Source organism: Larimichthys crocea, chromosome XVII, assembly GCF_000972845.2.
Source record: "Larimichthys crocea isolate SSNF chromosome XVII, L_crocea_2.0, whole genome shotgun sequence".
NCBI classification, from domain to species: domain Eukaryota; kingdom Metazoa; phylum Chordata; class Actinopteri; family Sciaenidae; genus Larimichthys; species Larimichthys crocea.
The window spans coordinates 14,222,808-14,249,336 of record NC_040027.1 but is presented as its reverse complement, the minus strand read 5'-3'; the positions used below and the strand labels follow the sequence as shown (position 1 = coordinate 14,249,336).

Genomic DNA, 26,529 nt, shown 5'->3' with positions numbered 1-26,529 from the left:
GTGATCTGGTTCATCCCGCGATTGCTTGATTGTGTTCTTGTCCAGGTTGAATTACGAATGCCATTCACTGGTATTTTAGGAAAAGATGTCAAGACAAGAATACAAGCTTAAAAAGAGGAAATCAAATCGAGCTAAATCTTTCATAAACAGAATGAATAGTGTCGCAAAAGCCTGCAGGGTTAATCTAGCCCGCAGCTAAGTGTTTTCTGTATTACAACCTAAATAATTATTCTTCAGTCTTGATCCTGTACTAGGCTGAATAAAAAATGACACATCACGCAGGTCTCACCCTGTACAATACATGGTCTTTGCTCAGCCCAGCGAACAACGTTGTGCAGCAAAAGAGCATTGACATTACTCTGAAAAGGTGATGGTGAAGAGCTGAACTCTTTAACACAGTTTAGAGCACCACATGCACTGAATTGTGATTAATCCTATGAAATGCTATGAATGCTGGGTTAATGGTGCTTGTGACCACACACAATCACGCTCACATCGAACAGATTTCTCTTGAAGTACTGTGTCAGTCCAATAGAGACGATTTCACCGCTTGTGCGACCGGGCAGAGGAAACAAACAAAGTAGCTCTTGCTACCAGCTCGTTGGTTGGGACTTTGCATGAGAACTGGAGGGTTCAAGTCCAGCATGGACCACAGTATGAAGTGGGCCGGTTGGTTGGTTGCAGATGTGCCCTTAAGCAAGGCATCGAACCCACAAACTGCTCCCAGGGCGCTGCTACATGGCTGCTTATCACTCCACCATGTCTTCACATTTGTATGTCTATGAGCCCTTTGTGTGTGGTTGTATTTTGGGTCTACATATATAACAAGAATTTCCCTATTGAGGGATTAATGAAGTTAATTGTCTTCTTTATATCGGGTAAGTCACAGAGTGTTAGAGCGTTTGTCATGTTGTTATTATTACTGGTAATAATCCATTTAGGTGGCAGATGTCTTAGCTTTGGTGGTGAATGGCAAAATACACTTCACTTCACATGCTATGACAGCTGCAATTGTGCAGTAGGTCGGTGAGGGCCAGATGTTTGGATCTCACAGGCTGGACTTGACCAGTTGGAGTTTACTGGCCTATACCCACGAAACCACCAAAATAGTGAGGTGAGTAAGTGGACGTGCCACTACTGTAAGAACAACAACAACAACACACAAGTAGAGCGGCTTTTTGTAGCCAATATCCTCCTAACAGGTTAATCCAGCCGTGCACCTTGTAGCAAAAAAATCTATTATCTTATCTTAAGATAAGATAATAGATTTTAATGAACCCAACACTGGGGAAATTCACTTGTTACAGTAGCTCACAAGGTTGGAAAATACTCTTAATAAATAAGAAATGAAATAGGAAAAAAAAATGAAGGTATACCCCAAATTAAATAAATAAATAAATAAAAAGTTTATATAGACGTTAGACTTCTTTCATGTATACAGATATGCATGTTGTATCATTTGTATCATGCACATATAACAGTAAATATAGTGTAGTATAATTTAAGTGAGATGTAAATCTGCATGTTTAAATACTGTTTATAAAGTGAAAGCTGCAAACTACATGTCCACACAATTAAAAATAGATAGTGCATAAAAACTGAGATGATTTTAAGTCAGTGCAGTACATGAAACCTGTCTTGTTTAAAGTAGGTGTGCAGTGTTTATAGTTTGTCTCGATGTAAATCAGATGAGAGCAATGAAAAGGCCTGTGTGCACAGCTGACATGCAGCCTGCTGCAGCCTACGCCCTTTACGACACGGAACAAGGAAGTCATGCACCTGTTGCTGCAGGTTATTCATCTCTGAACTCTTTCTGTGACCTCGATAATCACCGGTACGTATCATAAATACTTTTATGTAATTATTGCTTTATTTAAAATCCTTTAAATGTCGATCTAACGTGATTTAGTCCTTAAAGGAGTAAACTTGTGTCGAGGGATGTTAAGTTTCGGTGTGCACACCGCACCACCGGAGGGACAAGACTGACAACCTGCAAGTCACCATGCATTGATTCAAAATAACCTCTTTCGCTTAATAAATGACTAAACATGAGTGTTTTTTTTTATTTTTTTATAAAGGTGTACTAAAGCTCCATCATGGCAGGAGCTGAGGAGGAAGGACTGCCAAGTGAGGAGCAGGAGCAGGAAAAGGAGCAGGAGAAGCAGCAGCTCAGCTCTTCTTCCGGGAGCCAGCAGGACAGTGAGGCTGCTGCTGTCCGCACAGGGAGCACTGAGGAGCGGGCCGCGCAGGACGGCGGTGCGGTCCCCTCCTCCGCTTCGGCCCCACCTGCTGCCAGCACAGGGAGCACAGAGGAGCGGGCAGCGGAGGTCGGACCGCCCCCCTCCAAACCTACTGCCATCAGTTTGGAGACATCTGTGGACCAGTTCAAGCTCCTGAGGTTCTTTGTGTTGAGGGTACAAACTTTTCCACTTGTCAACAGCTAAATTAGTGAACAAGATGCTTGTACTTAAAGCCAGCTTCAAAAGTTTGATGATCAAACAGCGTTTAATCCTGCATAATCCGTACTTTTAGTTTTAAGGCTTTAAATATATGATGTTATATGATGATGTGGCCCAGGATGCAATAATAACACTGGGGAACACAATTTGTGTTGAGTTAGGTCTGGCAGCTGTTTTTAACAAATTTTTGGGTGCTCAGTTTTTCTCTATCACGTCAAGTTTTTGAACTATATCATTCCAGTTTTCTTAGAAAATATAAGAAAATACTGTACTTAACAGATATGTGCTTGTTTTCACTAAACAAACAGTAACAGTCTGTTGCAATGATCTTTTTGCTCTTGCCAAACCATGGGGATACCAGATTTGACCAACTTTTCACATGTTCCTTTGGTCCACATCCTTAAACTCTCCACACACCGCTTGCACACTTTGTGACGGGCCCATGGCTTGTTTTGATCACAGAGTTTTAATTTAAAATATGCAAAATATGCTTGTTTGATAAATGCACTGATATTTGCCCTCTGACTTGGAATGGTGAAACTACCACAAATATAGCAAAAGGAGTCAGAATGGTTTAGGCATTTACTAGGAGAAGTAGCAGGAGCAGACATGATCTGGAACAAAGGATATATTTACCTATGCAAATAAAACACTACGATGGAATAGTTACAAGCTTTGAAAACTACAAAAACAGCATCAAACCAAATAGAACTTACAGTGGTATGCCCATGGTTACAAGGTTAAGAGAAAAGGCAGCACAAATCCTCTCCATTCCTACTATGTTAGCTTTCTGTTTGCAGATATTGATAGTACTGACCTATTGGCAGCTGCCCACACCTCTCACCGCACCCTCTCAACTGTGACTGCACAAACAAGTTGCCACGTAGCTGCAGATGAGTCCAATCGTAATCAGCTGGCAAGTCTTACTACAGCTGATCAGTGGAATTTTGCTTATGTGGAGCGTAAGATGTGGAGAAAAACTTGATGTGCTAGAAAAATAAATGACTGCAGTTTTGGAATCAGCATGCCAATTTTAGTTTTAATCAGCATGAAAATCTAACTCAACTGAATTTTTTTTCAATTTGTTCCCCAGTGTAATACATCTGCACCACTGACAGGGTAAAGAATGGGCAACATATGCGCGACGTCACCGTCACAGGTTCCTGAAGAGACAAAATATGCACCGCTGTCTGCCACAGTGTTGGCAAAGACTTCATCGTTGTTTATTTCTGCTGTGAAGTTGGACGTTTTAATATGGAGGCTTATGGAGTCACTTTTGATACAATAATTTCAATCCATGACTGTGCCAGAAGTTAAACTCATGGCCCATAAGTAATTAGTAAGTTAGAAATGTCATTACAGACCCCCATGTTAAAATGTCCAACAGAAATAAACATATTTACAGCCTGGTACAAAAAACTGTTTTGGTCTCTAACATGGCGGCAGTCAGAACCACCACACACTGAGCTTCACAACAGCTCTTCAGAAACTTGTGAGTGACGCCACAGATACGACGTCCATGTTTTTTTCTGTCCATGGCCGTATTACGTAACTTCTCCAACTTGGCATTGACATAATAAAACACAAAGTACAAGGATCGCATGTTATGAGAATGACACGTTGAGTGCGGATTGCAGCAGAAAACAAAAACTCACAGCTGCCAATTTGGATGTGTAACGTATTGTGTACTGAAGCTTTTTGTTGTTTCTTCAAACACCTGAGTTACTCGGATTTATACAGGAAGCTGCACACTCAGCTTTCTTCATTTGCAGTCATTTTTACATGCCGAGGCGTCGTCTTTTTGTTTATTGTTGTTTTTGTCTGACACACCGACGCGCTGACATTTTGTTGGAGTAACGATCCCAGCTGCATATCTGCCTCAAAGATTACCCCTTAAGCTTTCTGTGCACACATTGTGATTGTCACAATGGGAAATTAGAAAGTGACACCCGTGCATTTCTGTCTCCTCAGCCTGGCACTCTGAATCAAGGCATCAAAGACACTGAAGCTCTGGTGGATAAAGAAATAGATGGCAGCATTCGCAGCATTTGGCTGATGGCAGAGTGAGTTCATCATACCATGTTTCTGTTACACAGCGTCATGTTTGTGTTGTCATGTGTGCCAAGTATCATTTAACCCCATCACCCCCATTTACCATTTATAAGCAGTATTCCAGTGGGTTATAATGAGCTATAATGACATTTTGAAGTGTTTCTTTAATATTTTATAAGCAGCTGTAACTCAAGGTCCACTTATGAGTTTTATAAATATTATACTTTAATTATCCAAATTATCCAAATAAATACAATAATATAATAATATAAAACATAATTCTTAATTTATGTTCATATAAAATATGAGGATTTATTTACATTTATATATAGTGATTCTGAAAATACTGAAAAATGCCCATCAAAGAGTCCAAGTTGACATATGTGAATTACTTGTTTTGTCCAAACAGCAGTATAAATATATGTATATAACTACCACAGAAGAATTGTTTACCTTTAAGAGGTAGGAAACAATTTGTATGCATTTCTGCATTAAAGATTCACATTCACTCTCATCACAGTGAACCAAATATCAAATATATTAATGATTTTCATCTTTTAACGCCAAGTACCACCTCATAAAATATCAGGTTTTCCAAGTACCACCATGAGAATGGTCATTAAAATACAGCAGCTGATCCTGTTCAGCCACAGACCGTTAAAGCAGAAGGCAAGTTTATTCCTAAGATTACTTATTGATGACTGGACAGAACCAGTTCAAGAACCAGAGCTTGCTTGGTGTTAAAGTCGTTGTACTGATCCACATTTCTCTTCCTAATATTTCCAATTTGGAGCCACGATTGTCGGGTTTTTTAACCGCTCATTTTACCTCCACTAATGAACTTGCCATCACAATTTAGGTTCGTAACTAATCATAAAAATGCAAAGTGTACAGTATGTTAAATTACGTTCCAGCGAGTTATTTTCATTTTTAAAAAGTATTTCAGGGATATCACATACTGTAGCACCAGTGGTATACGATTACTTGATTCATAAACTCTAATCGTACATTCTTATATGCTCTGTTACAGTGTGTTAGAAGCTGTTGATTATAATTGTTTATAATAAGGTGTTCATTAATAATAAATAGGGGAGGTGGTAAAATTAATTATTACTCTACCTTGTTGAGTTCACAGTGTCATGTGTTGCTCATTCAACTGTGTAACCTGCTGTTCATCGGGAGAGGGTGTTATGATTCTCTTATATTGCACACATATATGATATACTGCAGTACAGGCTCATAATTAGCACAAATGTATTTTTTTAACCACAAATTCCAAGAATATCGCAGCAGTCAGAAGTGCAGAAGCAGTGATGTAACTGCCTCGAAGCCAAATGAAGTGACTGCAGGACATTTACCAAGTGCACTTACAGATGTCAGGTTTTATCACTCCTTGGAGAAGCTTTCAGGAAACATTTAAAGGGCCGGCCGTGTGAGAATGAATAATACATCCCATTTATGCAGCTCTGTCCAGCACACGTTAACATTTGTCCTACATTTGGCCCGCGGTTATCAGCGCTACAGAAGCCGCTGCAGGATTTGTTGCAACAGAAAGACTGCATTATATGCTAATTCAGTGCTGCAGCTGATATTTCCCCAAAGGGACGCTGGTGTCTAATGTCAGCATGAGAAATTCCTCAGATCTGACTGGATAAGGTCTCTCACTCGTTTTAGAAAAAGTAAGATGATCTCACTTCATTTATTTTTAATATTGTGACTGTTCCATTTTTGTTTTTTTGGCACTTTAATTTATAATTTATTTCTCTTTTATATACATTTTGTGAAATGAATCCAGAAGTGAGTCAGTCTTCATAAGTCCCCATGTTCAAATGTCCAACTTCACAGCAGAAATAAACATGTTTACAGCCTGGTACAAAAAACTGTTTTGGTCTCTATAGCTGATTTCCCCGTTCATGACAACTGTACTGAGGGTGAATCTTTACATGACTCACCTGTTCAGATTATATTAAGACTTAAAGTTATGCATAATTAACAGCTTGCTATGCTAACCTGTTCTAATTGGCTGGTTGGTGTTCATGAATGGTGTCAGTCTTCTAACTCTCAGCAAAAAAAGTGAATTAGTGTGTTTCCCATAATGTCAAACTATTCCTTTGCGTCATCTTGCTGACTTGTGCTTTGTTGTTGTGGCAGCTCGTCAGACACCCACAGTCTGTTCCTGGATCTCTCTAACACCTCTGTACCATCCATGACGCCCGTGCCCAGTCAAGGTTAACTCATTTCATTAGCGCAGTCAAAGCTCTTCACCCACACCTTCCCATGATGCCTTGACTGTTCAGTGAACTGTCCTTTTTGCCCTACGGCTGCCAGCAGCAATCAAGAGGGTTTCACTTAGAGTTGTCCACATGAACTCAGCTCAGTGGGCCGTAAGAAAGAGAACCACTCCAAGAGAGTCTATGCCACCATGAATTAGTTGTGTGCGCAGCGGTGAGGGAGGAAGTGTGTGTTTGAGATGATGCTTTTTGTCACTTCATTTAGGAAGACAGACATTGTTGAACACACAATGAGGACATGAGACAGAGCAGACTTTAGTTTGTTGCTTTAAAGGTGTTTCAGTAAATATACATTTTATTTTATTTAATTTTATTGGTCTGTAAAATTTTGAAACTTGGAATTACTTGCATGCATATTGTATGATCTTTGCCAAGGGCATTTCTGAAACAAAGATAGATGGACGATTTTACTCTGGACAGAGCCAGGCTACATTTTACCCATTGTTTCCAGTCTCTATGCTGAGCTAAGATAAGCTAGGAGGCTGCAGCTACATATGTAGCATACAGACATGAGAGTTATTGATCTTCTCGTCTAACTCTATGCAAAAAAACAAATTTCCCCAAATCTTGAACTATTCCTTTAATCATCAGTTGACCCCTCGGTGGAGGTTGAGAGCCTCAGATAATTAACAGGATCGAAGCGCAGAACTAATGAACTACTGGATCATTTTACGTTTAAATATTATTACCAGATTATTAGGTACAACTATTTTTAGTATTTTGTCCACCCCGTTTACACGAGGCTCCATACTTATAATACAGTTTAATCAACACTTGACTAGCACGGACCACACCATCAACAGGATACGTTTAAATGATTCATTAACAAAATAAAGGAGCATGAACGCTCGTACTTTTTCGACCTGTCGCTGTGTCATGGGGAAGCTTTGGTGGGGTAGCACACAGGCCCGACGGGTGGGTGGGAGAGGTGCAGAATACGAGAGCGAATGAGGACAAGAGGGTTTTTTATAGGAGAAAGTGGGACAGTTGAGGTGTATAGTTCTGCTCCTGAAACTCTGCTACAAGACAGTTTCAACAAAAACTGAACACTCTAACCTTGATGAAGGGATGATTTAATATAAAACAGTTCTGTTATTAGTTGTAACTAGGTGGACCTAATAAATTGGGAACTAAGTGTTACTAAATAAGTACCAGTTTTTATACTCCTTACACACTAACAAAGACATGAAGGATTAGACATGTCATGCATGTAGGAAAGTGTGTTTTTAAAGATGCTCTTAGTGTCATTGACTTTCCAGTCATCCTCTTTTTGAAAAATAAATCAACTTTGACTCAAGAATTGCCTGAGACAATAAATTATTATTCTTAAAATATAGATATTTAAACTATAGCTCTCAAGAAAAGATTTTTCGCTGAAGGTCTAACAACGCTCTCTGTCTCTTTCAGGGTGGATCACTGGAATAATGAAAAGGAGCGTATTGTTTTCATCACCGACAACTCTCTTATGATCTTCAAGTACGACTTTGTCATGTTCAACTGTGATCAAGTCCAGAGGATCCCACTGAACTTTGTGGACCGCATCTCCCACGGCACATTCAGCTTCCCAAAGCGCTCCCTGCTCAAGTAAGTGCCCTTGATTAGTTCTTCAACAGTAGACTTGTACCTCATATCCATAAAACCTGAAGCTTTAACCTCAGAAGGTCAACATCTTGTAATTTGCAGTGGGTAACAGTAACCAAGGAATCTCTAAGACTTTTATATAATATAAACATATTGGTTGACATTTGAATCAGCGTTGTGTTACAGAGTTCAGTTTGAGACATTTTCAGTAAGTCTACTTTAAAATTGTTCTGTTCTCTAACATGTTAAGAAAACCTCACCCTCTTCATCAAGTTGTGCCTGTGACGCCGTTTTTGTTCCGTCCTCAATGCGACTTAAAACCCAGCAGTGTTTTGCCTGCCAGACTTTGTTAACTTGCTCAGATTTGGTAATTTTTCCCTGGTGTATAAGCTTCTAAATATGTAAATATGCTATGTAGATAATTTGTTTCCCTTTTGGCTGTTTTTATTTGAAGTTTGCTCAGGGTGTTTTATTCTGAAAATCGACCTCTGTGAAGATTAACTGTTTGCAGTGTTAGTAAAACAGCCACGTATTCTCGTTGGAGACCCGTTTGTGGGATGCTTCTAAACACGACTGTGACATTGACTAAAACAACCGCTATTAGCTCTGGCAGTCACGGCGCACACGAAATGCGTCGCATCCGTACCCAGTGGAAATTGTCCGTAACTCCAAACATGCCTTTTTTTTTTGCTAGTATGTAATCGTTTCATAACTTATTTTAAATTAATGCATCGTGCAACACATAAAGTTTTGTGAACATTTTGGGGAGGAAAGGTATTAATAACATGCAGCCTTTTAAATGAATTTCAAAAGACTGCAAGAGTATGCATGATTTACTAAAAACTGTCAACGATGATTTGAGTTGAGTGACAGGATGCTGAGGGCAGCATCAGACGGCCATGTGGTGAGAGGGATACATGCAGAGGATCGGGTCAGGGAGCGACCAGGGACACGTGGAACAGCAGAGCTGAAACAAACTGTGGCAGAGCGAGAGAGAGACGAGTGTGCAGAGAGTTTGTCAGGGGTAAGAAGTGCATAGCTGTCACTTGGAGCTGTCGCTTAACTGATTAGTGGCAAAATTAATGTAGCCCTTTCATCTAAACCTTTTAAAGACGGCTCAGGGGATACCAAACCAACTAAAAGTAATTTGATGAATAAAACGTAATGCGCTGTGAAGAGCTTAGAGAGTGCTGCCTTTATTGGAGGCTTTATCTCTGCACATTACGTTAAATTATACATAAAACGCTCGTGAAAGCCATCCGGGAGTCCAACAGTAAAAAGACGGTTTCAAATAAGAAAGACTCGAGCCTCAAACATTTCCTCTTTCTTCATCTTCACTACTTCCTCCCTCTTTCGCCTTGTCTTCCTCTCTGTCTCTCCCCGAGGAAGTGTCTTCTTTCTTCGTCTAGGTCATTCCGTTTTATTTTTGGCAGAAACTGATCTGCAGCAAAGTTCATGTATATATGAAAATGATTCCTCCCTAACCGCTGTAATAGTGCATGAAACTTTGTTTCCACATCACAAAATCAGTGTGAGAGAAAAGTATTGAAAGTCAGGCTGTGAAATTATTCAGCTGCTGCGTTGATGTCACTTAATTTTAAGCCTATTTAACATTTCAGCATTTTTAACTTTTCATAAATGTTTGTAACACACTGCAACATATTCATGAGCACCATTTGGAGTCGTGGTTAAATCTGATACACACTCTCCTTTTAGCTCTGCTTTTGGTCTCCATCAACATTCGTTTTAGAAGATATTTTTGGGGGGAATTTTCTGCTTCTTTTTTTTTTTGATAGTGATACCTGGTGAGATAGACTGTAAATACAGGGGGTGACATGCAGGAAGGGACACAGGCTGGAGGACTTTAGGCTCAATACATGGGGCGTACGCCCTGCCAGGTGAGCTATCGGGATTGTCCTTTCACTGACTACCTCTTCAGCAGTAAATGCTCCACAACGTTCACCGGCTAGTTGCTAACTTTGCCTCTCTGGCTAAGAAAGCAAGGACAGATGTAAAACTGATTTTGAGCTACTTATTTCATTCTCAGTCAGGAAATCAAATGAGCACATTTCCCAAAGAGTTAAACTAATTTTCTGAGATGTTAGCTGCGTTATGAAGTCTGTTTTATTGTATATGTCTGTGCATGTGTTTCACATTCAGTTTTGTGCTTCAACATTGGAAGTAAAATGTCCATCAACAGGCTGACCTTTCAGAAAACACAAAAGAAAAATACTGAAGACCGTTCCGATACATCGTAAAGCTCAGACAGTGATGGAATATAAAATGTTTTATTATAACTACACGTGTTAATGTAAACAAGGAAGTTTACATTTCTCCACATCAATACATCGACATGAATCAGCTGCTTCTTCAGCTGTCACGGCGATGACACTTGACTGTTACTCCTGAGGTGTTATTGTTCAGATTCAAGCTGTCTCCAGCTGACAGTTGTCATCTGACCACTTGATGTCAGTGTGCACCCTCAGTAGAGACTGTTCAAAGCAGGAGCACGCCACATCACATTTCTTCATCTCTTTGATGTTGTCATGGATGACTCTGCAACTGCTAGTGTGAATCGCTGCTGCCGGAAAAAGTCAATCTACTGCACGGGCTGCAACACATCTGACAACTTCAGAGTTGCATCAGAAAAGTTAGGCCGTTTTTTCTGGCCACGTTGCCACATTTAATCGCATTAAATGTTGCACAGTTCTTGCTAAGCACTTTCCTCACTTTCTTTTTGCTATAGCAACACTGATAGAGATGTTGCACATGCTGTATGAAGTGCTTGTAGATCTTTTTTGTTATATTTTTAAGTTTTCATTTCTTGAAACATTTGATTGTAAAATGTCATGAAATCAAAGTTAAGACATCTCAGACCTCCACCATCATTTTTCTCTCTGTTTTCTTTGGATATCATCGTGCTAACCTGTACATCAAGGCTTCCTTAGGTTGTGTATATTTTACAGTATCATTAATACTTACTGAACTGAGACTCAAAAGCACGTTCATGAACACTTGACCCCAGAGTTCCTGGACCATCTTCTTCAGAACAAAGTCTCCCTGTGGAGTGTTTTATTTTGGTGCCCGTAGCCTCGTCTGTGCTCCATCAGCCTCCCCAAAACCTTGACGATGCCAACAGAACATGTTAAGGGAGTGCCAGTATTTTTAGTCCTGATGATTTTGTTTTCATCGTACATTCTCCAGGTGTGCCCATGAAGAAAAAGCACAGTGTATTCTGCATCTGTTGGGAAAGATGAGTTTTAAGTGCCTTCTTTCCAAACTGTCTAGACAAACTAATTACCCAGCACATCATCTATTTTTTTTATTCCTGTCTGAAAGAGTTGGGTGTGGAGGTTTAAAGAAGTCCCACTAGAGGTTGCTTCAGTAACTGTTGTAGAAAATATATATATTTATGATGGGTGGAAATAATCCCAGCACTGCACGTCTTCGTTTCTCATCTGATCAGATGTAGTTTTTATATCTGGATAAAGCTTCAGAGGGAATAATGTGTTATTTAGCCCCCACCTTCAATTTTTTAAAACACTTTTATTAACTAGAGTTTCTTCCTCACATTGTCAGTTGCAGAGACAAGAAGCCTGATTATTTATTTTTTACATTTGTTTTAATATGCAAATCAGCAGAGTGTTAAATCTGTAGTTTCTCATTCTGCAGGTTTTCCGACCGCACCTACAAACGGAAGCAGCTTACACATTCAGACAGCAGAGGGCAGTCAGTACATAGTAGCTATTTAAGACATCATCAGCATAATGTACCGTAGGATACCTCATCAGATGATAATTTAGTCAGAGCCACGACTTGTGATGTGAAACAGCAGCAAATTAAATGCTGAAATTTGGGCTTGAAATGTAAAGAAAGCATTTTCCTCCCTTAGCAAGTGAGACGTGTGCACATACACACACACACACACACACACCAATTCTCTTTTAATTATGCACTGACACTCCAGTTTTTACCCCTTAACCAAATCAAACAATGCAAACTTTACTTGAATTGCAATAGCACAGTATTTTCACGAGGACTCATGACAGTGAGGCTGCATTCCTGGGGGAGTCATATGAATAAATCAGTTGTAAAAATGGGAAAAAGAGTATTTATTATACTGTGTGTCGACCTTACATGTTATACACACTGTGGTACAGTCTCGTCTGCTCAGTAAACTGCTGCTGCAAAAAAAGCTTCTTATAGAGTAGAGTGGTGCAACTAGCACTTTGCTAAGATCTATAAAAAAATGTATGTCTGACAGTACAAGAAAGGTTAAAGGGGCACTAGAGTGATTTAGAGCTGCACTTTCCTAAAGTGCTTAAGGGACCCACAGGGAACAAATTTTTAAAATAGCTGTCAAAAAAATGTATAGCAGAGGCTGAGATATCATAGATTTGTCTCTAGTTCAGGTTAAACTTTAGCCTTCAGAACTACATTTCCACTGCACTGTTCCTGTTATGTGTTCTGTACAACTACAGTGGCAGTCAAAAGGTTGGACACACCTTCTCGTTCAGTGGTTGTTTGCATTGTAGATTAACACTGAAGACATAAAAACTTATGTGGAATTATGTGGTAATCAAACAAACAAACAAAGTTATATGTTATGTTATATTCTAGCGTCCCTTTACTTTGACAGCTTTGCACACTCTTGTTATTCTCTCAATCAGCTTCACAAGCTTGTCACCTGGAAAGGTTTTCTAACAGTCTTGAAGTTGTTCCTGTATATGCTGCTGAGCACTTGTTGGCCGCTTTTCCTTCAGTCTGCGGTCCAACTCATGCCAAACCATCTCAGTTAGGTTTAGGTCGGATGATTACAGCAGAGTCACTCTCCTTCTTGGTTAAACAGCCCTTGCATAGCTTGGATGTGCGTTTGGGGTCATTGTCATGTTGAAAATTAAATGATGGTCCCACTAAGTGCAAACCAGAAGGGATGGACCAGAATGCTGTGGTAGCCATGCTTCGATTCAGCAGGAAGTGGTTTCTAAAGACACTCGTGAGGGTTGTCAGTGCACACTTTGATTACCCAGCCTCTAGACACTGTGCAGAGACCTTATGCACTCATATCATCTTTCCCCAGCATGCTCATCATCTGAGTGTCAAGACTTAGCTCGGGAATGTAAGGAGCAATGTGTTTTATAGTGAGCATGTGCGAGAGCGACCTCTGGTGTTCAGATTTATTGGTCGTTATTGCATTGCTCTCCATGTGGGAGATCCATGCACACACCTCGATTTGAAAGTCCGTGCCTTTCCTCCCTGTCAGCTCCGTCATGCCGGCACACGTCTTCATCAGATGATGATAGGCTGCCTTTGATCCCAAATAGGTGGAATAATTCAGACAGAGCCAGCGAAGTGGTTGCTCTGATCGCCAAGTATGGCGCACAACTTGACGGAGCGTTCTGGCAGGGAGAAGGTTGCTGATCATGTTGTCTGATGTCTCTGACGCACGTATGTGATCGGTTGTCGATGTGTGCCCGTTCACTGAGGGTGTGAACACGTTGTGTGTGGGCCTTTCCTCTGTGACAACAGGTGATGTCTTCAGCGTGGGACTGTTCCAACAACAACACAACAACAGTGTTGTGCAGCACTGAAGCATAATCTTGAGTATTGAGCTTCATTTGCTGTTGGTTCTTGCAGTCCTCTTACATATTGCACGTCTTCATGTTCCTGGGCTGCAGCTGCTTCTAAAACCTCAGCTTTTATCTGAGCAGCTGCTGCTTCCTTTTCAACCTCCAAAGCTTCTCTCTTCTTTTTGATTCCTAGCTCTTTAGCACAGGCTATCTTGGTAAGCTCTGGCCCTTGCAGCAGCTTCAGTGACATCTTCATGTATGACAGGTCAAGACTGTATAATGTCTCTTAGCTGGCATGGCATTTGCCATGCGCTCAATTTTGATGTAGTTGACTGATTGCACTGATGATCTAAGTGTGAACATTGGTTAATTGTACTGTGGAGCCATGGGAAAGTAGTTGTTGCCATGATAACAGGGTTTTAAATAAACAAGCCCTGAATACTTGTTGGTGTTACTTGCACAGGCGTCTTCAGCATTTTGACATTAAGGATTGGCATTGCACAGTATGCTAAGAGATAAAAAGCTTTGCATTTGTTTCTTTTATAGCTGTAAAATAAAGTTGCAACAGTGAGGATGAAACTTCCTTTAATTCTGACCTCAACTGCACTTTCATTGATAAGATGTCCACTGCATGGATTGCCAAAAACGACTAAATAAATACAGACTTTAAAGTAAAGATTTCGCACTTGAGTCGTTTATGTAACTGTGACAGCTTATTGCAGATATTGGATTCTTCCTGTAGCGTGAGTCCTGTTTCAAACACTAAACAGAATGAAAAAACACTCAAATCCTTACAAACAAAGCACAGATCAGCAGCAGAGTCTGCACACAGGCTGCTCCCAGGGTGTTAAAGCATGAACTGATAAACGCAGGTAGATGTCTAATGTTTCGGCCATGCCGATCTAAATTCATACACCTTTTTGGAAGCAGCTTTCAACCTTGTGGACTTTTTTTCAAGTTAGAAAAATATCTTTGCCAACAGCCTCCAGCTATGATAACACGGCTTTTGCATCATGACATCCACAGTAGCATTGCTGTAGGTTGCATGAGCAGCTTTATCATGAATAATGTAAAAAAATCTTGCTGAGGCTTGAATACTTTATAGAAATGATGTACAACAGGTAAGCTCAATTCTTTGTGTTTAACTTTTTCCTACTTGTTTCCTCTCTTTTTAGTCCTTTCACATGTTCAATGAAACCTTGTTGGATGGATACGTGTATGGATGGCTGACAAACCTGCAGGCTCTATTGAGCAATCGGACCAGATTTGTTTGTTCACTCTTAAACAATGTGGGACACTTGCCATGACAACTGGAACTGGGGCTTGATATTTATCTTGTGTGTTGACTTATGAGTCCAAAGTGCTTGAAAGCCCAGGGAGGAATTTTTCGTCACTTGCCCTTAAGCTGAGAATACAGTGTTTCTCTTATGCATGTGTGCGTTTTGTATAAACACAGTGGATTAAGTTGAACTCCAGTGGAAAAGTCAGTAGTGGGTGGATTCTCTAGGTTTGGCTTCTTTGTTGAAGTATTTGTGAGACAGGTTTTGGACTTTTCTTTAGAGAAACCGATGGAGAAAGGTGTAGCCTGCTTTCACCGTTTCTGTAGTTTGTGACTGTGTCAAAGTGAGGCGCAGTGAAAGTCCAAACCCCAGCTCTGCCACATAAACACAGTGAAGACTTCCAAGGCCTCTGGCTGGAAAGCCCAGCCCTGCTCTGCCTGTTTGGGCTGGTCCCTCTCCCAGTGATAGCTTACCTGTGGAATTTAAGCTTTTAAGCTTTTTCATATCCCCATTTATACGAGGGCAATAGCTATGTGCTCTTACAAAGGGCAATGTGTACAAATGTAAACCCACCATCCTCACTCTCTTTTGCTGAAATATAATCAGTCTTTTAGTCTGGGCTTTGCTTTTGTACCAAGTTTTTTTTTTTACCTCCCCCTTTTCTCCCTGCACAACACCGGCTCTGGAGGAGGCGCATAATGTTCAGCAGCAGCATTGTCATTTTGAAAGTACTTGTGTAAACAGGGCTAGATGATTGCATTATGATGCAGCCTCTCCCTGGGACCGTGACATATCAACCGCTACACCACTATTGTTTAGCCTCAGGTGTTTAATTCTGTTTGGCAGGAAGTACTCTTGCACAAGGTTTGTGGTGAAATGAGCACACCAGCGTGACAGATCATTAAGAAAATCAGAACACTGTTGGGAAATCGCCTTCATCCTGATTTATTTATCTTCTTTGGTACTGTTTTATGCAAAGCAGCAGGTAGACTATAGATGCACCAGGTTGTTTGATTGTCGTAACAGGCTACATTTTATGACCGCTGCTTGCACCAATTTTTTATGTGTTAAATTGTTTAGCAAGTTGCTTCTTGAAAGCTGCCTAAATAAACCCAAGTGTGTGCACGTCCACAAATCAAATGCAGAGGTTACAAAGACAGCAAGGACTTGTTTGTGGGTTTGAATTACAAAAATACTTATTATACTATAGTCAGAGTTAAAAGTGCGCAGCAGGCAAATGACTTGCATAACATAACATAGAGCAGAAAGGTTTCAACAATGCACAGTGCCTAAGAAAACAATGAAATCTTGACAGGCATCTCTGATATTGAATCTGTGTTTGTTTGAGGGCGGTGTGTGGGCATTTCTCATTTTTCCAGCAAATTTTTTAGCTTCTTTGAGAAAGGAAGGAGGAAAACACCATGTTGTTGAATTAAAAACCACATCAGATATGGACAAATGTGATCCCTCGTGTTGTCAAAATGTTTAAATTCAACCACTGGTTGTATGTTTTAGCAAAAAAAAAAAAAAAAAAAAAAAAAAAAAAAAGAAGAAGCATGGATATCAATTCTTTCCACCTGATTTTTTTCTATCTTTTGTTTACTGTAACAGTATTCTTTGTGTTGTTCTACAATGAGGGTAATTATGTCGGACGGAGGAGTCAAACCTGTCACTGCAGGTTTTTCTAGCTACTGTTTTGAATCAGGGTTAATCCGGGAGTTGTTTACCTGCGTTGTCAAACAGGTGATGATCAGACGACTACAACAGAAAAGGGATGGTAATGTAGCCTGAACTTCACCATGAAATGATTCAGTGTTTAGTTTTGCTGAAATCAATTAACGACGATTTGTTAAGCCATTATTAGTATTCCTTTCAGTCTAACAGAAGAAAAATCTCATAAAATAATATATATAATTATAAAATACTTGATGATGTAGTGTTCTTTTTATAAATTAGCAATAATTCTGCAAATTATTTTCATGATTAATCAATTAATCTGTTGGTCTATACATCAGTTAACAGATGTTTGGGAGTAATACTACAAATGAAAATGAAAACAAAAGGGTGTTTAAAGTTCTCTGTGGCACCAGAGGGAGCTGTGGGAAGTCCGATAAATGTCCTCAAGTGATGTCACTTGAGTCAGCGTCATTGGGTTTGAAGCAAGCAGCTGTGACATGAAACCAACTAGAGTTGCACGATACCCACGGTGCCAAATCGTAACCGTTCCTACTATATTAGAAACTCGCTTGTAAACAAACCAACATGGCAACTACTGCAACCGAACTACACAGCTGCTGAATGATTGGCTGTTTGCCTGTTACTGGTGATGTCCGGGGATATGATAGGCTGTTTCCACACGCTGGGTCCGCCCGTCTGTTAGCTGATTGGCTGTTCGTGTGTTTCTGCCGGCAAGAACAAACTCCACAAAGACAGCTCCGCTTTGATAGAAATTCACTTCAAAACAAACAACAAGCTAAAGTTCTGTCTCGTCAAGATGCGCGCACGGCTTACAGTCACAAACAGGAGACAACACACTCACCATGGCAGAAGCACCGGGCCCAAACGGCAAGTCTGCCGCGTCGTCGTCAGCAGTTGCACTACTAATTTTGCTCAAAAAACCAAACTCGTTATTTCAAACTTGTTTCAGTCTAATTCTTACTTCACCAGTATCATGTTTATCATGCACTGTACTTGTACAAATACATTACAGTTCATAAAAATAATAATAATAATAAAAAAAGGCAGCAGTATCGCGATAATACTCAGAACCGTGATACTTGTAGAGTATCGTGGTTACTCATTTTGGTATCGTGACAACTCTAGTCCTTTCTTTATACTGTCAGTGGTCACCACTAGCATATCACATCCGAACCTCCCACTAGATTGATTTGCATTGTGTGCTATCTAGGCAGTAAGTCTGTACAAAGAATAAGAATGCATGGAGCAAAAAAAAAAAAGCTGATATCTGCTGGTTCTTCTGCATCAATTTTGAGCCTTTGAGTCCAACAATTCTATAGAGTACATCGCAAACGTAGTGAATCTTTTAAGTTTTTACAAAGAAAAACAGCAAATCATCACAGCTGAGAAGCTGGAAGTGAGAAATCTTCTCTCTTGAAAGATTTCTTTTCTGATTTCTGGGGTAGACTACTCTTGAAAACTAAACTGTTTTTTAAGGTTTGAGTTTTAGTGTGGTTGTGAACATCATTTATATTAGTTTATATCTAACAGTTGCAGGCGGAGTGTGTTATGACCTCACTGTGACCATGTACCTTTTGAACAGTAACAAAGACGCTGTGTCCCGCCCAGATATTATCGTCTTAGATGTAAAAGAGCTCCTGATCACATTTAATAGACAAACAGTAAATAGAGAGCTGTAAGGATCTTCACAGCACATAGAGCAACACCAAAATCATTTCCAACATGCGTTCAGAGGTCTGTTTGCTCTCAGTCATTAGGCTGATGAAAGATATGACCCTAGGGCATTTTCATTAAAACCTATGGTATTTACTTTAAAATGACTAAAGCAGCAGAAGAAAGAGAAAATGATGAACACTCTGTAGATTACCTCTAAGCCTGGTAAACATGAGGTTACCCCCACATTAAGTATTTACCCTGAGGACAGATTAGTGCCATGTTTTCATGTCAGAGGGAGACTATACATTTTTATTTGTGCACACTGACTGAAAGTACTTAAAGGCAGAGAACAATATGAAACAGTGACGTTTGGGGTTAAAGGGGGCAATTTACTATTAGTGTATTTGAACTAGTTAAAGAAAATACTCTACAATTAATATTAAAATAGAAATGATATACTATTTAATACTCTGAAATGTGTAATTTAAAGGTAACCACACCAAACCCCGACCACAGAGATGGCAGTCAAAGTGTGTTTGTGATAAGAAACTAAATTAACAAGCTCATTACGATTTGTAGCTGGGAGGAAAAAAGTAGTTTGTTTTTTCTCTCAGCACTTATTACTTACAGTATGTGATGCCTGTGATAAAAGCCATAGGAGAAAACATTTCTATGCCACATAATTGTCACTTACATGAGTGACAGCCTATAGAAATGCAGGCGGCAACTAAAATTGCCGGTTGGTCCATGACAGGCCCTTGCTTATCTGAATATATCCGGCAGGCAGCCGACAATTCTGAGTGGCTGGTACTGTAATTTGTTGCTTTTTTGGGGGGATGTGGCCAGAGGCAAAAACAAAAAAACAACATTTATATTCAGTGTTTTGTGTATAATTCTCCATGGAAAACAAACGGGTTGGAATCAGTGAGTAATGTTATTGATGTGGTGACAACATCACAAATGTGCCACCGACAGAGAGAGACACTTTGTCATCTGTGTTTCGACTGTCTCTCTCTTTGTGTTTTAGGAGGGAGGGGGACGGGGTACGAATCTTCTGGGACCGGATGAGAGAGCCCACTTTTACCTCCAGGTGGAACCCCTTTGCCACCGACTTGCCCTTCATCACCTTCACCTATCACCCCGTGAGAAACATCAGTGCCACATTCCTCGCTCTCTGTGACGTAAGTATATCAATCAGTGCCAACAGTATGGTATTGTTTGAACATTTTTTCTCACTTACCTCTTGTGGTGTGGAGCCATGTGAATAGTTGTGGTTTTATTTGCTGACGTTGTGAAATATAATAGATGTCTGAAAAAACACCCAACACCCAATTATATGTTCATAGCATTAGAAAAAAAAACAAAACTCAACTGCAACATTTCTTTCCGGGAACAATATCCCGAGCAATCGCTGGTACTATTTCCAGTGAAAGCTGGCACAAGTTTGAAAAATCATATCTCATAAAATCTCAGCTCATAAAACTGAAACTATGAGACAGCTGTAGGAGAAAGTTTGCGATTGGAGCGAACTGACCTTCCTAAATTGTCACCAAAAAAAAAAGTCTGTTGAAATATGTGATTTGATTACATTTTGTTTTATGACTAATCCAGGTAGAGGTGCGTCCTCTGACAGTCATGAGAAACGCTTAACTATTATCACTTAAAAAAAACAAACGGTGCGGTGAGATTCATCTTGTGGTTAAATGAGTCACCACATCAGAAAGATTTACTGGAATTAGGCATTAGATATCATTCATGTGTCATTTTCACCAGAACAAAACTCACAACTGACACATCTGGATCAGATCAGATAAACATGAACTGTAAACATGTACAACGCTCCAACGACTTATTTTTAGCTTTGTGTCATATTCCAAACAACAAAAATATGACATGTTTGCAAAACCTGTATGGGTATTTCAGCACACCGAGATGTTTTAATTACAACTGACGACTCAGCATGAGGAAAAAAAAAGCAATGAAGCAATCGTGTACTATGTAATGAAGATTTCACACCTGTTTTGTAACCTCTCCAACATGTCATACGGTACATACTGTTTCTGCGATCACCCTGAGTAATAAAACAAAAGGAATGACTGTACACATGAGAGCCTGACAGACTCAGACCTTCAAGCACATTTACTAAGAATGCGGTGTTATCTTTATTATGATATGACACTGTGAAATGTGCCTTCTTTATTGTTATTACAGCAGATGGGTGATTTAAGCCTCTTTTACACAGCCTGTTCAAGGCGAGATTGTTGCGGGGCTATTCCGCTTTGTCATTCTGTATAAAAAAATACAAAGACAGAACGGAGGATCATAGTTGTTTTCGGCAAACAAATCATCTGTATCGCAAGGGTGAAGCGAAAGAGAGCAGCAGAAAGTGACGACGAATGCGAGCGGAGCAGAGGAAAACAGGGTGAGCAGTGAAGTTGTCAGTCTGACAGAAAATGTGCAGTTTATGTTACAGTTTGTCAGTGAATAAAGGGACGGTAAAACTCCCCCGTGTTGTTTCCCAACTGCTGGAATAGCATCGCGATGACGTTCAGCACCGCCTACGTTGAGCCCTGCCTGAATGCCGGCGGGCTGTCCAAAATCACACGCTGCTGGAGCAGCATTATGCCACAGTTGCTTGGTCCAGTGTGAAAAAGCATACTGTCGTCATAGTGGTGGGCATTTGTTACGGCTCTATTGCTGGATCTCTGTGTACAAAGGGCTTTAGATTTGACCCCTGACCTCTGCTACTTTCATAATAAGCTATGAATTATGGTCTACTAAGTGTATCACCTTAGTCAGGTGACTTTACAGCTTGTAGCATATGCTCCAGAATACTCTCTTTATCAACGAGCGATTGAGTGATCAAACAAACAAATCTGACAGTTCGGGTGAGCAAAAAGGAACTAACAGAAAACACTAATAAAAACAAAATAAATGTTACATTTCTACTCTGAAAATAAAGCTGGTTTAACTTCATGCTTGACGTTCTAGTGCAGTGACTGACCTCTCTCAGCTTCTGAGCACCTGAGATGGCAAGAGGTTGCTTACCAGCCAGGAAGCAGCACGTGGACATCATGTAGTTCAAAGTCTGTACAGGGAAAAAAGCTTGTGAATATATTGTTTGTGTATGCCTTATTGTTTAGCCTACAGTTTTAGTTATTGTCAGTATGTGGATCCAATCAAAGCCATCTGTAACGGCACCTACCTGTCAGTCAAAGCAGCCATGCTGTTAATTATGCATAACCTTAAGTTTTAATATTATTTTAACAGGTGATTGATATGAAAATTCAGACTCAGTACAGTTGTCATGAACGGGGAAATTAGTTTTAACATTTTAACATGGGGACTTATGAAGGCAAGGCAAGGCAAGGCAAGTTTATTTGTATAGCACAATTCGTACACAAGGCAATTCATAGTGCTTTACAGAGGCAAGGAAAAACATTTGACATTAAGACAAGCAATAGCAATAGAAATAAAAAATTAAAAAGAGAAGAAAATTTAATTAAAAACATCAGAATGTCATTTAAAATCATTAGAATAGCAAATTTGAAAACAATTTAAAACATTAAGCGAATCACTGGATTATGATTAAAAATTCTTTAAAAGTTCTTCAAAAGAGCTCAGCCATAAGCACGTGAAAATAGAAAAGTTTTTAACCTGGATTTAAAAGTGCTAAGAGTTGGGGCTGATTTCAGTCCTGCTGGTAGTTTGTTCCAGTTGTGAGCAGCATAACTGCTAAATGCTGCTTCACCGTGTCTGGTTTGAACTCTGTGCTCCACTATCTGACCTGAGTCAGTAGATCTCAGAGCCCTACTGGGTCTATATTCTACTAACATTTCATTTATGTATTGTGGGCCTAAACCATTCAGTGATTTGTAAACTAGTAGCAGAACTTTAAAATCTATTCTGTGGCTAACTGGGAGCCAGTGTAAAGACTTAAGAACTGGGGTGATGTGTTCTGATCTCTTTGTTCTGGTCAAAACTCGAGCTGCTGCGTTCTGAATGAGCTGCAGCTGTTTGATACTTTTTTGGGGGAGTCCAGTCAAAAGACCATTACAGTAGTCAAGTCTACTGGAGATGAAAGCATGGATCAGCTTCTCCTGATCTGTTTGGGACATAAAGCCCTTAACTCTGGATATGTTCTTAAGTTGGTAGAAGACTAACTCGTTCTGTAGCCAGCCTCAAGTGGACGTTTGAGGAACTGCAGTTTTTGGCACTTCTTTGTTGACTTCACTTCTCAGCCACAGAGTTTGTCGCTTGGATTCCCCCTCCACTGATTTTAGTATTATTAGAAGTAGGATTTGTTTGAGCCATTAGCCCTTTTGAATCCCACATGGAGTCAGATCAGATTACAGTAAAAACCCAAACAACTAATATCGAGCTCCTCAGATTTTTGAGGGCAGCATTCAGCTCAGAAGTGACAATGAGCCTCTCATAATATTTATGATACTTTTCTCTGTTAACATTTTTAATGAAAACAGGAAAAGATGAAATAAGAAAACCTTCATCTGTAATCTGTAAGATCTGTAAAGAGGAGATGTGTTTTCAGATATATTTCTGATCCTCCCGCTCTCTTCTCCACAGATCCACAACTTTCGTGAGCATCTCAAGGTTGCGGCGCAGAAAGCTCACGCCACAAAGCCGGTTCCTGGTAAGGCCAACGGCGTCCTGGTCCTGAAACAGGACCTCCATATCGACGCTTACGTGGGCCTCATGTCTTTCCTCGGGAACCAGAACAGACTCGGATACTGCATGGCTCGGGGAAACTTGGGCTACTAACTCTTTTGATGTTCTCCAGTTTTGTTGCTAATCAGATTATGTGTTGAGTTAATGTCAGTGAGTTCATTTAAATTCTTCACGGATTGACCAAAGATTTCTCAGGTTTGTGTCACATTGGCAGATGTTCTGTATGAGGTTTAAACAACTGTGTGTTTACCTCTCCCCCGCTGTTATTTACCAGTGCGTGGTGTCTGAGTACTCAGAAATATCCACATTTCAACACCGCTCTTCACTGGATGACGGATCCCCCACTGCTCTCAAGGAGCTTTGTATTTGCTCCTCAGTGATATGGTAATGCAACTCTTTCGCAATGAGATTCCTTTCTTCCTCCTCCAGTGTCTCTGTTAAAAGCTCGTTCCCTTGCCATTCTTGCTCCTTAGAGATTCACTGGAGCATGGGGGCACGTTTGTCAGTTTGGTTTTTATCACTCTTAGTGTATTTTTACAGTGCATACAGTCATATTGGAATTTCCCCTTTGATTTGTGTGTTTACTGTGTGTCGCTCTGCCTTGTTTTGGTATCATCTGTTAGGCTTGTGAGCGTGACACATACAAGAAAATATAGGCTTACATATTTTGTCTTCTCTTTTCCTTTATAGTGGTGTAAGATATGCAGATTTTTCATGCAGATTCCTGTGCGCTGTTTTTGTTCAGTGCACATTATCATACCCTGGTTTCGTCTTAGCATTTGCTGAAAGATAAAAACCTGGTGATGACCATCGACTCTTTAGCAGCGCCACATCTTGTGATGTCCTGTTGTTGCTGCAGTTAAAATGTAATAATGTTATCAAACCTTTAAAGTTGTATAATGATATTGATGATTTCAGTCCTGATTGATATAGTGGCACTTGTTTCTTTTGTGTTAGCTGGTGCATTTACAGTAAACACTCAGTGAGTAGCTACTTTGACAGGAATTCAACTTGTGTATCCGTTTACAGCCAAACCAAACTCAATCAAACGTTTTAATAAAGAAGTTGATCAGTAATGGTTTAAACTGCAATCTGATTTCATGCTGCGCACAGTTGCTGTGGTTGATACTGACTGTACCGTTACATCTTGCAATATTTGACACAACAAAATGCCACATTTTTGACGATTGTGCTCACACAGTGCTGGTTTTATTCTGTGTTCCCACAAAACACAGAGCAGATCTTCACTCCAAGTTTGAGTTTACCTCTGTTACTCGCTCACTACAATAGTATGAGCTCAAAATAAACAGATTTTGCTAATTAGCAGATCAAGAGGATGCAGAAATAACTACATCATGTTGTTGATCTGTGAAAAAGTCTGAATTCATACTGTCAGGTCTGTCTGAAGCAAACAACTTTTAAAACGCTTATGGCCAAATGCTAACCTGATTTATAGAAAAGCATAACTGATAACTGATAGCTGGAGGCACTTTCCAGGTAGACTCGGGTAACTTCCTTGCTTACTTTTCTCCTTTTTGGTCCAGTCTCTGTTTAAATGTGAAGTAGCATCATAGGTGCAACAACATGAAGTTCACGTATTCGTATCGCCAAATTCACAGTTGCGTCACCCGGCTTTACACTGATTTTGTCTGGCAAAAAATTATATTCGCTTTCTTTGTGAATGTACCGTCAGTGACAAATAGTATTTCACATGACTGCTACAATAAAAAGTCACCAGTTAAATACTTTCTGATGTAAAGAAAATCAGCCTTGGGCATGTTACTTGAAATATTGTAATCAATCACTCACTTACTTTCACATTACTCATTAAAAACTAATTAAATTATTAATTACGCAGCAAGAAAAGTAATGTGTTGCATTACTCATTACTTTCATCCTTCCCAGCTCAGCTACGCCAAAGGTGCATCTAAACGACTTCAAAGCTTCCACACCCTGACATTGCGTCTTCGTAGGTGTAGAAATAGAAATGAGACATTTCATTTAAATGAGCAGCCCTACAATTTGGAGGGATTTACTGATCATCTAGCAAGCTGGCTTAGTCTGCACACAGAAGTCCCGACCTCACGGTAAAGCTGTGTGGTTCACACACCATCCGACTCTTAACGAAACCAGGTGATTCCTCAATCTAGGCTTACCTGTGGATTTCATTAACAAGCCAGCTAAGAACAAACAACGTGAAAAAGACAACATTGGGATTACAGTGAACTGCATTTCTCAGTACCGGTATTCATATTTCTCCCGTTTTGGTGGGTGGATTGCATGTATGCAGTGTTTTCTTTGAATCACTCCTTCATAGGTAGGCTGTGGAAATGGCGGGCCTCACCAGTAGAAATGAGATCTACTATATAGAGAGGTAATTACATCATTTTAATATGCCAGTCAGAAATAGCTGCAAAAGCAGGATCTGATCTAATGAAAATCTTATTTGAAATTGTGTAACACACCACATGTGTACAAATTACACATCCGTTCCTGAGTGACCAATACAAGTGAATGACAAACTAAGCCAGGGGTGTATTTAGTCTCTTATTCTCTTCAGGAAACAAGGTTAAGTAGAGAGCGTCTCAGGAATACATGCAGCTGTTATTGCACAAGGTAAATTATATGTTTAAGTTCAGCACCTTTAGTATCATGTATCATAACCTTAGGGTTTGAAGGGGTTAACGTGTTTCCTCCCAGAACGAGGACGTGTCTCTAATCCTGGATCAAGCGCTGCTCTGGCCTGGAGCGAAGCACCTCATCCATATTTCTGCTCTTCAAGTTGTAAAAAAGATGTTCAGAAAAAAGGATTAACTGCCAAATAAATGAGGACTCCTAAAGTTGCATAGCTTAGCCCCCCTCGAGAAAACGTAAAGTTTTACGTTTAGGCCACCTGATGATTGAGAGGATACTATTTAAAAAAAAGTGTGTGTATTTATTTTGCTTGGTTTCCATGGATTACATTTATATCTGTAATCATTATATTCTTTAACTGTCATGTCACAAATCATTTGAAATAATGGACTTCCCGCGATGTAATGTTTGTGATTATGCCGTGTGCCGTTCACATGATGCACTTCACATGTTCTGTCATGTCTGAATTCAACTTTAATGAAGCTCCCAATCTCCCCTCTTCTCCTGTTTTCTGTCAACCTTTATTTTCATAATAATTACCAGCATCACTTCACTTGGCTGACATCTAGATGTGATGTGACTTGCTCTTAATGTCGGGATATAACGTGAATTTTGGCCTTTC

At 39.9% G+C, this 26,529-nt stretch overlaps 1 protein-coding gene across 1 annotated transcript; it reads left to right on the top strand.

Moving 5' to 3' along the window:
* Positions 1-1,680: 1,680 nt before the first annotated feature.
* On the top strand, positions 1,681-24,349 carry tprg1 (tumor protein p63 regulated 1). The gene is made up of 6 exons (XM_010739537.3): positions 1,681-1,834; positions 2,079-2,414; positions 4,431-4,522; positions 8,210-8,386; positions 19,615-19,768; positions 23,172-24,349. Exons 2-6 carry the CDS (start codon positions 2,097-2,099, stop codon positions 23,364-23,366), a joined length of 936 nt encoding a protein of 311 aa, XP_010737839.3. The 5' UTR covers positions 1,681-1,834; positions 2,079-2,096; the 3' UTR covers positions 23,367-24,349.
* The last annotated feature ends 2,180 nt before the right edge of the window (positions 24,350-26,529 follow it).